This window comes from Anomaloglossus baeobatrachus, unplaced genomic scaffold, assembly GCF_048569485.1.
Source record: "Anomaloglossus baeobatrachus isolate aAnoBae1 unplaced genomic scaffold, aAnoBae1.hap1 Scaffold_4022, whole genome shotgun sequence".
Taxonomy (NCBI): domain Eukaryota; kingdom Metazoa; phylum Chordata; class Amphibia; order Anura; family Aromobatidae; genus Anomaloglossus; species Anomaloglossus baeobatrachus.
This window is the reverse complement of record NW_027443360.1, coordinates 1-15,607: the sequence shown is the minus strand read 5'-3', so window position 1 is coordinate 15,607 and position 15,607 is coordinate 1. Positions and strand designations below refer to the sequence as shown.

General features: G+C 52.8%; 1 protein-coding gene across 1 annotated transcript in view; it reads right to left on the bottom strand.

The window, feature by feature from the left end:
• The window catches only part of TYW2 (tRNA wybutosine-synthesizing protein 2), a 36,021-nt gene extending 26,431 nt beyond the window's left edge, over positions 1-9,590 (bottom strand). The window contains exon 1 of the mRNA XM_075332609.1: positions 9,528-9,590. Within this exon, the coding sequence (XP_075188724.1) occupies positions 9,528-9,590 (63 nt within the window). The remainder of the gene's footprint in view (positions 1-9,527) is intronic.
• Between the last annotated feature and the right edge of the window lie 6,017 nt (positions 9,591-15,607).

Below are 15,607 nucleotides of genomic sequence, written 5' to 3'. Positions count from 1 at the left end.
CCCCCTCCTCCGGCTCCTTCTCAGCAGACGCCGGTCACATGTGCAGAGCGCAGCTGTCAGCTTCCTGTGTTCAGAGACGCTGGCTGCTGCTGCTGCTGCACGGAGTCTGCAGCTGTGACCCGGGGAGGGTGGGTGCAAATTCTTTGCACCCACTCTCCTCAAATGGAGGGTCTGCACTCCTAGAAAATGGGGGTCACGTTCCCTGAACGTGCCCCCCATATTCTAGAAGGTCCAGAATCGCCGCGGGACTTTCACAATGGATTACAGGGACCCGATTTCTTTTTTTTCTTTCTTTCAATAAATTGGCCAAAAGAGGGAATGTTTTTGGGGAGTGTTTTTTCAAATACATTTTTTTTTTGTTGTCAATTTTTTTTTTTATTACTGTCAATTAGTTATGTCTGGTATCAAATAGACGCCGTGACATAACTAATTGCTGGGCTTGATGCCAGGTGACATTACACATCTGGTATCAACCCCATTTATTACCCCGTTTGCCACCGCACCGGGGCGCAGGATGAGTTGGGGCGAAGCGCCAGGATTGGCGCATCTAATGGATGCGCCACTTCTGGGGCGGCTGCGGCCTGCTATTTTTAGGCTGGGAAGAGTCCAATAACCATGGCTCTTCCCACCCTGAGAATACCAGACCCCAGCTGTCAGCTTCACCTTGGCTGGTTATCTAACTTGGGGGGACCCTACGTTTGTTTTTTTTTTTTTAATTATTTATTCATAAATAATTAAAAAAAAAACAACACAAAACAGCTTGGGGAGCCCTCCAAATTGATCACCAGCCAAGGTGAAGCTGTCAGCTGTGGTTTGCAGGCTACAGCTGTCTGCTTTACCCTAGCTGGCTATCAAAAATAGGGGGGACCCCACGTCATTTATTTTAATTTTTTTTTTTTGGGCTAAATACAAGGCTAGGCACCCTTTAGTGCCACATGAAAGGCACTAAAGGGCGCCAGATTAGAATATGCAGGGGGTGGGACGTTATATTGGTTTGACATCTATCCATTCATCCATTGTAGCATTTTAGGCTATGCGCCCACAATCGGGGTTTGCAGCGTTTTGGGCGCAGAGTGTTTTCCCTGCGTCCATAACGCTGCGTTGTGCAGTAGAAGCACAGTGGAAAGATTTTTAGAAATCTCATGCCCACTGTGCTTCTTTTCTCCGCAGCATAAACTGACCTGTGGCGCAGCTTCCCGAGCCTCAGCATGTCAATTTATGCTGCGGAGATGAGTGTTCTGTGCAGGTAGAATAGAGCTAAAGTCCACAGCAGCCTGAACCCAAATCGTGGGCATGGGCAGCTGTGTTCTCCCGTGGACAACACTCACATCTCTGCAGGAAGGCTGGCACTGTGTACTAGACGCAGTGTCGCTGGATCATGGCCACATAGCCTAACAGTGAGAAATTTGTTGCTACAGCAACATTTTTGTGAAGTACCTGTGGATTCAAAATGCTTACTATACTCCTGAATAAAATCCTTGAGGGGTCCAGTTTCCAAAATGGGGTCATTTGTGGGGGGTTTCTGATGTATAGGTGTACCCAAGGGGCCCTGCTAATGTGACATGGTGCGTGCAATTTATTTCAACTTTTCCAAAATTCAAATGGTGCTCCTTCCATTCCAAGCCTTCCCATTAATCCAAACAGAGGTTTTTGGCCACATATGGGGTATCCCTGCTCTCACAAGAAATTGGATAACAACCTGTGGGGTCCACGTTTTGTTGTTGCCTCTTGAAAAAGTGAGAAATGTGATGCTAAAGAAACCTTTTTGTGAAAAAAATGAAAATTTTCAATATGGCAACCTAAGCTTATCAAATTCTGTGAAGTATTCGTGGATTCAAAATGCTCAATATACACCTAGATAAAAGCCTTGAGGTGTCTTGTTTCCAAAATGGGGTCACCTGTGGGGGACCTCCACTGTTTAGGCACTTTAGGGGCTTTCCAAATGCGACATAGCGTCCACTAATTATTCCAGCCAAATGTTCAGTCAAATGGCACTTTTTCCCTTCCGAGCCCTGCTGTGCACCCAAACAGTTGATTTCCACCACACATAAGGTATCAGCATACTCAGGAGAAATTGCACAATAAATTTTATGCTGCTTTTTTTCCTTTTACTCTTGTTAAAAAAAAAAGCTATGTGGTTGAAGTAACAATTTTGTGGTAAAAATGTATTTTTTTTATTTTCACAGCTCAACGTTATAAACTTCTGTGAAGCACCTGGGGGTTCAGGGTACTCACCAAACATCTAGATAAATTCCTTGAGGGGTCTATTTTCCAGAATGGGGTCACTTGTGGGGGACCTCCAGTGCTTAGGCACCTCAGGGGCTCTCCTAATGCAACATGACGTCCGCAATGGATTCCAGCCAATTTTGCAGTCAAATGGCACTCCTTCCCTTCCAAGACCTGCCGTGTGCCCAAACAGTTGATTTCTACCACATAAGATATCACCAAACTCATGAGAAATTGCACAATAAATTTCATGGTGATTTTTTTCCTGTTACCCTTGTGAAAAAAAAAGCTACCTGGTTGAAGTAACAATTTTGTGGTAAAAAATTTTTATTTTTTTATTTTCATGGCTCAACGTTATAAACTTCTGTGAAGCACCTGGGGGGTTCAGGGGACTCACCAAACATCTAGATAAATTCCTTGAGAGGCCTAGTTTCCAATATGGGGTCACTTGTGGTGTTTTTTTGCTGTTTACGTACCTTAGGGGTCCTCCAAATGCGACATGGTGCCCGCAATCTTTTTCAGCCAAATTTCTTTTACAAAATTCAAATATTGCTCCTTTCGTTCCAAACCCTCCCATTTGTCCATACAAAGGTTTCAGACCACATGTGAGGTATCACCGCGCTCATAAAAAAGTGGGTAACAAAGATTTGGGTCAAATTTTTGGAATTACCTCTTGAAAAAGTGAGAGAATTGATGCTAAAGCAACATTTTTGAGAAAAAAATGACAATTTTCAATATGACAACGTAACGTTATCAAAATCTGTGAAGTACCTGTGGGTCCAAAATGCTCAGAATACCCCTCAATAGAAGCCTTAAAGGGGTCTAGTTTCCAAAATGGGGTCACTTGAGGGGGGTTCCTGCTGTTTAGGTACCTTAGGGGATCTGTAAATGCAACATGGTGCCCGCAATCTGTTTCAGCCAACTTTGCTTTCCAAAATTCAAATATTGCTCCTTTCGTTCCAAGCTCTCCCATTTACCCAAACAAAGGTTTCTGACCACATGTGGGGTATCAGCGCGCTCATAAGAAAGTGGGTAACAAAGTGTGAGGTCCAAGTTTTGGTGTTACCTCTTGAAAAAGTAAGAAAATTAGTGCTAAAGCAACATTTTTAGGTAAAATGTTAATTTTTATTTTTTTTCATTCCACATTACTTTAGTTCCTGTGAAGCACCTGAAGGGTTAATAAACTTCTTGAATGTGGTTTTGAGTACCTTGAGGGGTGCAGTTTTTAGAATGGTGTCACTTTTGGGTATTTTCTGTCACCTAGGCCTCTCAAAGTCACTTCAAATGGGATGTGGTCCCTAAAAAAATGGTTTTGTAAATTTTGTTGAAAAAATGGGAAATTGCTGATGAACTTTGAACCCTAACTTCCTTACCTCAAAAAAATTTTGTTTCAAAAATTGCGCTGATCTAAAGTAGACAAGTGGGAAATGTTATTTATTAACTATTTTGTGTGACATAACTCTCTGGTTTATGGGCATACAAATTAAAAGTTTGAAAATTGCAAAATTTTTATTTTTTTTGTCAAACTTCAGATTTTTTCACAAATAAAATAAAAAAATATCATCCTAAATTTACCTCTAACATGAAGCCCAATATGTCACGAAAAAAACTATCTCAGAATCACCGGGATCCATTGAAGCGTTCCAGAGTTATAACCTTATAAAGTGACACTGGTCAAAATTGCAAAAAATGGCCTGGGCATTAAGTACAAAACTGGCTTCGTCCTTAAGGGGTTAATCATGTCAATTGACTGCAAGTGCAATTTAGTTATTGCCAACACCTGTTAGGTGCCACAGGTAAGTTACAGGTGCTGTTAATTACACAAATTAGAGAAGCATCACATGATTTTTCAAACCGTGCCAATACTTTTGTCCACCCCCTTTTTTATGTTTGGTGTGGAATTATATCCAATTTGGCTTTATGACAATTTTTTTCTTTTTTTCATTGAAGACAAATTAAATGAAGATAATACCAAAGAATTAGTGATTGCAATCATTTTCAAGAAGAAACTGAGTATTATCTGACAGAATTGCAGGGGTGCAAATTCTTTTGGCCAGCACTGTATCATAGCATCTTTTCTTTCTCTGATGCACTGCAATTTACAGTTTACTCAAAAATATACCTAGAAAGAGAAAAAAAATTTTTTAGAAAAACTTAAATTTTTGCAGTGGCCTCTTAATTTTTGCCAGAGCTGTACTATTTTTTTTTTTTTTTTTAAACAAGAAAAGTTGTAGAAGAGCTCACCTGTCCGAGCTCATGCCCAATTGTATGCCTGTTTTTTCTTTGTTGCACGGATCCGGACTGAGAGAACATCCATAGAAGAATGAGACAGATGAATGGATCCAGCAAAGACAAGGTGACAGTAAAAAATATTCTCCAACTTTATTGTGCATGGATTAAAAAATTCCAGAGCTCATGACAGTTAGTTAGTGCAATATACAAGCAGTAGCGGACTACGCGTTTCGGCAGTGGCAACCGCCTTCTTCACGGTCCCAAACCAAAACTGGTGTTCTAATGTGAAGGAGCTTCTATATAGATAGCCCAGCCCACAGCAGCACAGGTAAGCCGTGAGCCGCAGCAGGTATATACAATAATTATTAACGCCCAAACTAGACTAACACCAGTTATACGGATACTAACATGTGCAATACATAATCTGTCAAGAATATCATATACACACGTATCACATACTGGAATCAATTAAAAACATGTGACAATACATATGCAAAAAATACATGAAAGTGATAGACATAGAAATGTAACGATAAAACTGTGTAGCAGTCACAATTTGTATAATACAAAAACAGACATGAAGAACCATTTCAACGGACCATATAATTAAGTTCCTCCAGAGGGAGATTCACAAATTATGAGGAATATAGATAGAAGATGGATGAAGTTTTTATGATCTGAAATCTCCATATATCAAGATATTAATTTCAAAAAATGTATATAAATAATTTTGTAATATTTCTAAATTTTATATTTTACAGTATGAACCCAGTAATTATTCAAATACCAATATTGATTAGCAAGATCCATTCTGTTGTTAAAGCCAGATGGGATCCTTGTTTCCAAGATAAACATCCATTTACTTTCTCTCGCTAAGGGCTGGTTCACACTAAGCGACAGCGACAACGAGGTCGCTGTTACGTCACCATTTTCTGTGACGTAGCAGCGACCTTGTAAGTCGCTGTTATGATCGCTGCTTAGCTGTCAAACACAGCAGCCGAAGCAGCGATCATAACCGCGAGAGCAGGGAGCCGCGCACACTGCTTAGCGCTGGCTCCTTGCTCTCCTAGCTACAGTACACATCGGGTTAATTAACCCGATGTGTACTGCAGCTACATGTGCAGAGAGCCGGAGCCGGCAGCACAGGCAGAGTGAGAGCTGCGGAGGCTGGTAACTAAGGTAAATATCAGGTAACCACCTTGGTTACCCGATGTTTACCCTGGTTACAGCTTACCACAGCTGCCAGATGCCGGCTCCTGCTTCCTGCTCGCTTCATTTTGTCGCTCTCTCGCTGTCACACACAGCGATCTGTGTGTCACAGCGGGAGAGCGCCTTTGAAGAAAACGAACCAGGGCTGTGTGTAACGAGCAGCGATCTCGCAGCAGGGGCCAGATCGCTGCTCAGTGTCACACACAGCTAGATCGCTAATGAGGTCACTGTTGCGTCACCAAAACCGTGCCGTAGCAGCGATTTCGGTAGCGATCTCGCTATGTGTGAAGCACCCCTAAAATCTTCTTGTGGAAGTCCCCATGTTCTACCATGTATGGGAACTTTATAATCTCATTCATTGCAATTTCTGTTAAAAACCTCTAGAGGTCGTTGTTACCCTTTGTACTGTCCAGTTTTTAAGCTAAGTGTATTCTGGGTAAAGAAACGCCCCTTTGTACTGTGAGGAGAGGCTTTCAGCCATTTTTCTCTTTGGATTTGTTAGGAACGGATCTGTTGCCTTGTTTTTCCCTATATTTCTACATTCACACTGCCTTGTGTAATCCGGTGAGTCAGAGACAAATCACATGTGTTATTGTGTTAGAATCTTAAGGCCCAGTCACACACAACGACTTACCAGCGATCCCGAAAACGATGCGACCTGATAGGGATCGCAGGTAAGTCGCTGGGAGGTCGCAGGTGAGATGTCACACAGCCAGATCTTACCAGCGATGCAGGAACAATACAGGTCGCAGTAGCGACCTGTATAACGATCTCAGCAGTCACTGGGACCCTGTCACACAGTGTCAAACACAGCGATGTGTCCTGCCCAGCAGGACATCGCCTTTGAAGAAAATGACCTGGACCATTCGGCAACGACTAGCGATCTCACAGCAGGGGCCTGATTGCAGGTAAGTGTCACACATAACAAGATCGCTAACGGGATCGCTACTGCGTCACCAAAACGGTGACTCACCTGCGATCTCGCTAGCGATCTCGTTATGTGTGACAGTACCTTAAGATAGAAGACTGTGTATTCAATGCATTATATGTTGTAATTCTACACCTTAGTGCCATCCTTGCCCTGCTTATATAGATAAGATTCTGTCTGTGTGAGGTAGCTGCAGGTGACCTTTACCTTAGATCAGGGGTGGGGAACCTTTTTTTTGCCGGGGGCCATTTGGAAGTTTCTACCAACTTTCGGGGGCCGCACAAAATTATCAATGTTTAAATCTCCCTATTATATTTGGTGAAACAATTAATTAACTCACCCTTACTATGATGGCCAGAGCGGCTTCTTTTTGGTGCGGCTGTGATGTTCAGTGACACTAATCATGTTGCTTCTCACAACTGTTTTTTTATGTTTGCCTCCATCTGGATCGCAGTCAACACTTTGTGATAAAAAGATTGGTAAATCATATAAATCACATAACAGATGCTGTATATACATTACAGGAGAAGCTAAAAAGGTACATATATTGCATAGGAGACGCTGGGACTACTGTATATACATTACAGGTCACACTGGGGGCACATACATTACACAAGGGGATGAGGACATGTAAATGCCCCCAGCATCTCCAATGTGATGTGTGGCATACACATCACAGGAGACGCAGGGGGCATACACATCACAGGAGACGCAGGGGGCATACACATCACAGGAGACGCAGGGGGCATACACATCACAGGAGACGCAGGGGGCATACACATCACAGGAGACCCAGGGGGCATACACATCACAAGAGGGGCTGGGGCACAGACAACAATGGAGGGAGCACAGACATCACTGGGGGGAGGCACAGACATCACGGGGGGGGCTGCACACAGGACTGGGGGATGGGCTGCACACAGGACTGGGGGATGGGCTGCACACAGGACTGGGGGATGGGCTGCACACAGGACTGGGATCACTGAGGGGGAGAGGACGACGCAAACCTGGGGCGATACACAGCATTGGGGGGCACACTGCGCTGAGGGTTTCACGCAACTCTGGGGGAGAGGGATTACAGAACTGGGGTGGGGAGAGGGATTACAGAACTGGGGTGGGGAGGCACAAAGCACTGGACGGGGCACACAGCAGCAGAGGGCCGGCGCTGAACTCATAGCAGCATCGCACTCACAGCACCGGAGTGCAGGCGCCGGACACACAGCATTGGAAGGAGAAGGCGGGCACAGAGCTCCTGAGGGCAGAGGGGCGGCCACACACTGCTGGAAGCTGTGAGGCTGCTGTGGAACCCGCCCACAAAGTAAGTACTGATCACGTTGGCACTGGCCGGCAGGAGAACACATTGGTGCGCACGAGCAGCTATGTGTGCATTTAAAGGCCGGCGGCGTGCAAAAACAGCGGTGACAGCACGAGCACTGCCACCCCCAAGAATCTGCCCGGGGGCCGCAGAAAAGGTCAAGACGCATGCAGCCCGCGGGCTGGAGGTTCCCCACCCCTGCCCTAGATTCTCAATACAACTGCATCTTATGTTAATGTTATGCTATGTTAACAGCTTATTTAACTATGTACTGACTGTACACTTTGTTATAGTTTTTACCCATATTCCGTATTCACCTTGTATCTTGGATATTCTGTATGCACCATATACTCTGTATATCCTGCAATCAAGTTCATGCTACCAGCTAATAAAAGCAAGACTACTGAATGCATACAGTCTGTTTATTGGAAATGTGAACAAGGGTTTAGCTGTATGCCAGAGATTCACAGTGTTACATGAAAGAAGGCAGAACACCCCACCTCTCTCCAGTTTAAAAACTTGTTCAATGCCAAGAAAAGAAAAACGCTTCAGATCTCTACCATGCACTTTGGAGAAATGCCGAGAAACAACTGAAACTCAATTGTGAACAATGCCAGAAACAGTATGTAGGTTGCACAATGAATTCTCTTAAAATGAGAATTCGCAAACACGTCTGATGCCGTTAATTTACCTACAGTAGATTGGTTCAGTTGTTTCTGTAATTTATTGGAATATATTGATATATGGAGATTTTATATCATAAAAACGTCATCTATCTTCTCTCTCTATATTCCTCATAATTTGTGAATCTCCCTCTTGAAGAACTTAATTATACGGTCCGTTCAAATGGTTCTTGATGTCTGTTTTTGTATTATACAAATTGTGACTGCTACACAGTTTTTTCGTTACATTTCTATGTCTATCACATTCATGTATTTTTTGCATATGTATTTTTCACATGTTTCTAATTGATTCCGGAATGTGATACATGTGTATATGATATTCTTATAACAAGAAAAGTAGAGAGGGGGTGTTCAAATGCCGCACCAATGATCACTGTTCAGAAGGCAGATTAATGTATCTTTATTTTTGCACAGGTCTACACTTTTCTGGAGACTCAGCTCCCTTCCTCAGGACCGTCAGGCACAAAGAAAAACATCAAATCTATACAAATGGACACAGTCATACACTAAATAGCCACGATGACGTCACAGGACCACCACTTCTTAGAAAAAAAAAGGCGGGAAAGGGTGCCTTGCACTCCAAACATGACGTAATAAATGTATCTTCATAGTGCGAGATCAAAAACCCATCAGTAATCATAGACCAAGTAGAAACAGTGATTCAACATGCAGTAAAGTATGTGAAAAATAAATATGAAAATATAATCCAACATATGTATTCATCGGTGTGTAAAAAAATGAAAATATTAAAAAAAATTATAGAATATAATATAATATTATATATATATATATATATATATATATATATATATATATATATATATATATATATATATATATATATATACACATATACATACACACCAATCTACAAACATATGCATTTCATACAAGTATACAAATGACTGAAGTGTGAGGAGAGCCTAGAACTCACCTCATTGTGCTGGTTCAGGACTTCAAACAGATGAGAATTCAGTGAGTGGAAACATGATTCCATGTATCCACCGAGGCATGTAGTGTTTTGGAAGAAGAAAAAAAAAAAAAGAACCCAAAAAGAAAAAAGAAAAAATCCACACACTTACAGTGAGAAAGGGAATGGCAATCATTCGAAATATACTGAAGAGAGAATTTCTGAACGTGGAGGAAAGTCAAGAATCGCTCCTGACCCACAAATCTTGAAAACAGTTCACCAGAGTTCATGAGCGTGAGAAAAAATAATCCGCGCCTGCGCCAAAAGGTATGTAGCAGAGAGGCAGGTCATGTAAGTTCAGGACCGTGGGAAAAAAAACCACAGCGCATGCGCCGTCCCAAGAAAACAGAGCAAGTATACGTATTAAAGGGGTGGTTCACCCATTTTTTTTTATTTTCTGTATGAGTTCTACTTACCATTCTAGGAGTTTTCTCCATTGGCTTCTGTTTCCATTTCTGGCACTGAGCGGCGCTATCCTGCACGCTCAGTGCCTGTCACATGACCCCCTGGAGCTGTGGCCGCCAGTATCCTCTGATGTCCCGGCAATTCCGGGCTCTCAAACTTGTCGGGTACGTCAGAGGAGGCTGGCACCACTCAGATTGAGTGACAGGGCTGTGGGCGATGACTACCGCACGGCACAGCCCAGCATCGAGGGGAGGAGCCGGAGGACGCCAGTGTGGAGCCGGCTAAGCGTCCTGCAGATGGTGAGGCACGGGGCGCCAGGGTGCAGTACAGGGGGGGGGGTTCTTCAGCTGAAATCCCCCCCCTGCACGTAAGTATCTGATCACACTCTCCACCCGCCCGCTCTGCTGCGATGTCAGGAGAGCGGCCGGTGTCGGGCAGTGTGATCACGTGCTCCTCCCAGCAGCACTGCAGGACGCAGCAAGACACTGACAGGCATGTCACCGCTGTGCTCTGCCACCTGTCCTGCTGCATGGGACCAACTGTCTGCACTCTGTCACCTGCACCACAAGTCACAGAGTGGAGACAGATAATGACAGAGCACCTCTGCCCCCCCCTTTCCCCCCCCTCGCTCTCTTTCCCCCCCCCCCTCGCTCTCTCTCCCCCCCTCGCTCTCTCTCCCCCCCCTCGCTCTCTCCCCACCCTCGCTCTATTTCTTCCCCCCTCGCTCTCTTTCTTCCCCCCTCGCTCTCTTTTCCTCCCCCTTGCTCTCTCCCCCCTCGCTCTCTCCCCTCGTTCTCTCTCCCCCACCTCGCTTTCTCTCCCCCCCTCGCTCTCTTTCTTCCCCCCGCTCTCTATTCTTCCCCCCCTCGCTCTCTTTCTTCCCCCCGCTCTCTATTCTTCCCCCCCTCGCTCTCTCTCTCGCTCTCTTTCTTCCCCCCCTCGCTCTCTCTCCCCCCCCTCGCTCTCTCTCCCCCCCCCTCGCTCTCTCTCCCCCCCCCTCGCTCTCTCCCCACCCCTCGCTCTCTCCCCCCCCCCCTCGCTCTCTCCCCACCCCTCGCTCTCTCCCCACCCCTCGCTCTCTCCCCACCCCTCGCTCTATTTCTTCCCCCCCTCGCTCTCTTTCTTCCCCCCCCTCGCTCTATTTCTTCCCCCCCCTGCTCTTTCTTCCCCCCCTCGCTCTCTTTTCCTCCCCCTTGCTCCCCCCCCTCGCTCTCTTTCTTCCCCCCGCTCTCTATTCTTCCCCCCCTCGCTCTCTTTCTTCCCCCCGCTCTCTATTCTTCCCCCCCTCGCTCTCTCTCTCGCTCTCTTTCTTCCCCCCCTCGCTCTCTCTCCCCCCCCTCGCTCTCTCCCCACCCTCGCTCTCTCCCCCCCCCCTCGCTCTCTCCCCACCCCTCGCTCTCTCCCCACCCCTCGCTCTATTTCTTCCCCCCCTCGCTCTATTTCTTCCCCCCCTCGCTCTCTTTTCCTCCCCCTTGCTCCCCCCCCCTCGCTCTCTTTCTTCCCCCCCTCGCTCTCTCCCCCCCCGCTCTCTCCCCCCCCCTCGCTCCTCTCCCCCCCTCGCTCTTTCTTCCCCCCCTCGCTCTTTCTTCCCCACCCCGCTCTCTCTCCCCCCCCTCGCTCTCCCCCCCCCCCCCTTCGCTCTCCCCCCCCCCCCCCTTCGCTCTCCCCCCCCCCCCCTTCGCTCTCCCCCCCCCCCCCTCGCTCTCCCCCCCCCCCCCTCGCTCTCCCCCCCCCCCCTCGCTCTCCCCCCCCCCCCTCGCTCTCCCCCCCCCCCCTCGCTCTCCCCCCCCCCCCTCTCGCTCTCCCCCCCCCCCCCTCGCTCTCCCCCCCCCCCCCTCGCTCTCCCCCCCCCCCCTCGCTCCCCCCCCCCCCCCTCGCTCCCCCCCCCCCCCCCTCGCCCTCCCCCCCCCCCCTCGCTCTCCCCCCCCCCCCTCGCTCCCCCCCCCCCCTCGCTCTCCCCCCCCCCCCCTCGCTCTCCCCCCCCCCCTCGCTCCCCCCCCCCCCCTCGCTCCCCCCCCCCCCCTCGCTCTCCCCCCCCCCCCTCGCTCCCCCCCCCCCCCTCGCTCTCCCCCCCCCCCCCTCGCTCTCCCCCCCCCCCTCGCTCTCTCCCCCCCCTCGCTCTCTCCCCCCCCTCGCTCTCTCCCCCCCCTCGCTCTCTCCCCCCCCCTCGCTCTCTCCCCCCCCTCGCTCTCCTCTCCCCCCTCACTCCCCCCCCTCGCTCTCTCTCCCCCCTCACTCCCCCCCTCGCTCTCTCTCCCCCCTCACTCCCCCCCTCGCTCTCTCCCCCCCCTCGCTCTCTCCCCCCCCTCGCTCTCTCCCCCCCCTCGCTCTCTCCCCCCCCTCGCTCTCTCCCCCCCCCTCGCTCTCTCCCCCCCCCCTCACTCCTCCCCCCCCTCGCTCTCTCCCCCCCCCTCCTCGCTCTCTCCCCCCCCTCGCTCTCTCCCCCCCCTCGCTCTCTCCCCCCCCCTCGCTCTCTCCCCCCCCCTCGCTCTCTCCCCCCCCCTCGCTCTCTCCCCCCCCCTCGCTCTCTCCCCCCCCCCTCGCTCTCCCCCCCCCCCTCGCTCTCCCCCCCCTCGCTCTCCCCCCCTCGCTCTCCCCCCCCTCGCTCTTTCTTCCCCCACCCCGCTCTCTCTCCTCTCCCCGCTCTCCTTTCCCTCCCCCCCGCTCTCCTTTCCTCCCCCCCGCTCTCCTTTCCTCCCCCCCGCTCTCTCTCCCCCCCGCTCTCTCCCCCCCTCGCTCTCTCCCCCCCCTCGCTCTCTCCCCCCCCCTCGCTCTCTCCCCCCCCTCGCTCTCTCCCCCCCCTCGCTCTCTCCCCCCCCTCGCTCTCTCCCCCCCCTCGCTCTCTCCCCCCCCTCGCTCTCTCCCCCCCCCTCGCTCTCTCCCCCCCCTCGCTCTCTCCCCCCCCTCGCTCTCTCCCCCCCCTCGCTCTCTCTCCCCCCTCACTCCCCCCCTCGCTCTCTCTCCCCCCCTCACTCCCCCCCTCGCTCTCTCTCCCCCCTCACTCCCCCCCTCGCTCTCTCCCCCCCCTCGCTCTCTCCCCCCCCTCGCTCTCTCCCCCCCCTCACTCCCCCCCTCGCTCTCTCCCCCCCCCTCGCTCTCTCCCCCCCCTCGCCCTCTCTCCCCCCCCTCGCTCTCTCCCCCCCCCTCGCTCTCTCCCCCCCCTCGCTCTCTCCCCCCCCTCGCTCTCTCCCCCCTCACTCCCCCCCTCGCTCACTCCCCCCCTCGCTCTCTCCCCCCCCTCGCTCTCTCCCCCCCCTCGCTCTCTCCCCCCTCGCTCTCTCCCCCCTCGCTCTCTCCCCCCCCCTCGCTCTCCCCCCCCCCCTTCGCTCTCCCCCCCCCCTCGCTCTCTCCCCCCCCTCGCTCTCTCCCCCCCCCTCGCTCTCTCCCCCCCCTCGCTCTCTCCCCCCCTCGCTCTCTCCCCCCTCGCTCTCTCCCCCCCCTCGCTCTCTCCCCCCCCCTCGCTCTCTCCCCCCTCACTCCCCCCCTCGCTCTCTCCCCCCCTCGCTCTCCCCCCCCCTCGCTCTCCTCCCCCCCCCTCGCTCTCTCCCCCCTCACTCCCCCCCCTCGCTCTCTCCCCCCCCTCGCTCTCTCCCCCCCCTCGCTCTCTCCCCCCCCTCGCTCACTCCCCCCCTCGCTCTCTCCCCCCCCTCGCTCTCTCCCCCCCCCTCGCTCTCCCCCCCCTCGCTCTCTCCCCCCCCTCGCTCTCTCCCCCCCCTCGCTCTCTCCCCCCCCTCGCTCTCTCCCCCCCCCTCGCTCCCTCCCCCCCTCGCTCTCTCCCCCCCCCTCGCTCTCTCCCCCCCCCTCGCTCGCTCCCCCCCCCTCGCTCGCTCCCCCCCCTCGCTCGCTCCCCCCCTCGCTCTCTCCCCCCCCCTCGCTCTCTCTCCCCCCCCTCGCTCTCTCCCCCCCCCTCGCTCTCTCCCCCCCCTCGCTCGCTCCCCCCCCCTCGCTCGCTCCCCCCCTCGCTCTCTCCCCCCCCTCGCTCTCTCCCCCCCCTCGCTCTCTCCCCCCCCTCGCTCTCTCCCCCCCCCTCGCTCTCTCCCCCCCCTCGCTCTCTCCCCCCCCTCGCTCTCTCCCCCCCCTCGCTCTCTCCCCCCCCCTCACTCTCCCCCCCCCTCACTCTCCCCCCCCTCGCTCTCTCCCCCCCCTCGCTCTCTCCCCCCCCTCGCTCTCTCCCCCCCCCCTCGCTCTCTCCCCCCCCCTCGCTCTCTCCCCCCCCCCCTCGCTCTCCCCCCCCCCCCTCGCTCTCCCCCCCCTCGCTCTCCCCCCCCCTCGCTCTCCCCCCCCTCGCTCTTTCTTCCCCCACCCCGCTCTCTCTCCTCTCCCGCTCTCCTTTCCTCCCCCCCCGCTCTCCTTTCCTCCCCCCCGCTCTCCTTTCCTCCCCCCCGCTCTCTCTCCCCCCCGCTCTCTCCCCCCCCTCGCTCTCTCCCCCCCTCGCTCTCTCCCCCCCCTCGCTCTCTCCCCCCCCTCGCTCTCTCCCCCCCCTCGCTCTCTCCCCCCCCCTCGCTCTCTCCCCCCCTCGCTCTCTCTCCCCCTCGCTCTCTCCCCCCCCTCGCTCTCCTCCCCCCCCTCGCTCTCTCCCCCCCCCTCGCTCTCTCCCCCCCCCTCGCTCTCTCCCCCCCCTCGCTCTCTCCCCCCCCTCGCTCTCTCCCCCCCCTCGCTCTCTCCCCCCCCTCGCTCTCTCCCCCCCCTCGCTCTCTCCCCCCCCTCGCTCTCTCCCCCCCCCTCGCTCTCTCCCCCCCCTCGCTCTTTCTTCCCCCACCCCGCTCTCTCTCCTCTCCCGCTCTCCTTTCCTCCCCCCCCGCTCTCCTTTCCTCCCCCCCGCTCTCCTTTCCTCCCCCCCGCTCTCTCTCCCCCCCCGCTCTCTCCCCCCTTCGCTCTCTCCCCCCCCCTCGCTCTCTCCCCCCCCTCGCTCTCTCCCCCCCCCTCGCTCTCTCCCCCCCCTCGCTCTCCCCCCCCCCTCGCTCTCCCCCTTCTTTCCCGCTCTTTTCCTCCCCCTTCGCTCTTTCCCCCCCTCGCTCTTTCCCCCCCTCGCTCTCTTCCCCCCCCCTCGCTCTCTTCCCCCCTCGCTCTCTTCCCCCCCTCGCTCTCTTCCCCCCCTCGCTCTCTTCCCCCCCCTCGCTCTCTTTCCCTCCTCTCTCGCTCTCTTTTCCTCCCCCTTCGCTCTTCCCCCCCCCCTCGCTCTCTTCCCCCCCTCGCTCTCCTTCCCCCCCCTCGCTCTCTTCCCCCCACCCTCGCTCTCTTCCCCCCACCCTCGCTCTATTCCCCCCACCCTCGCTCTCTTCCCCCCACCCTCGCTGTCTCAGTACAGTACAGAAATCTCTCCATCGTAGAGGGGTGAGAGGGAGTAATAAACATGGAGTCCCTACTGTGTCTGTGTATTTATTTCTAATAAAGTATTTTTCTCTGTGTGATTTTTTTTAAACCCTTTATTGGAGATTCTTAATGGCCAGGTCAAACTTGGCCTGACATTAAGAATCTCGGGCTTTATACCAGCTGGTAAAACATAGCTGGTATTAACCCCTTATTACCCAGCGTGCCACCTGCCACCAGGGCCACTGGAAGAGTTGGATACAGCGCCAGAAGATGGCGCTTCTATGAAAGCGCCATTTTCTGGGGCGGCTGTGGACTGCAATTCGCAG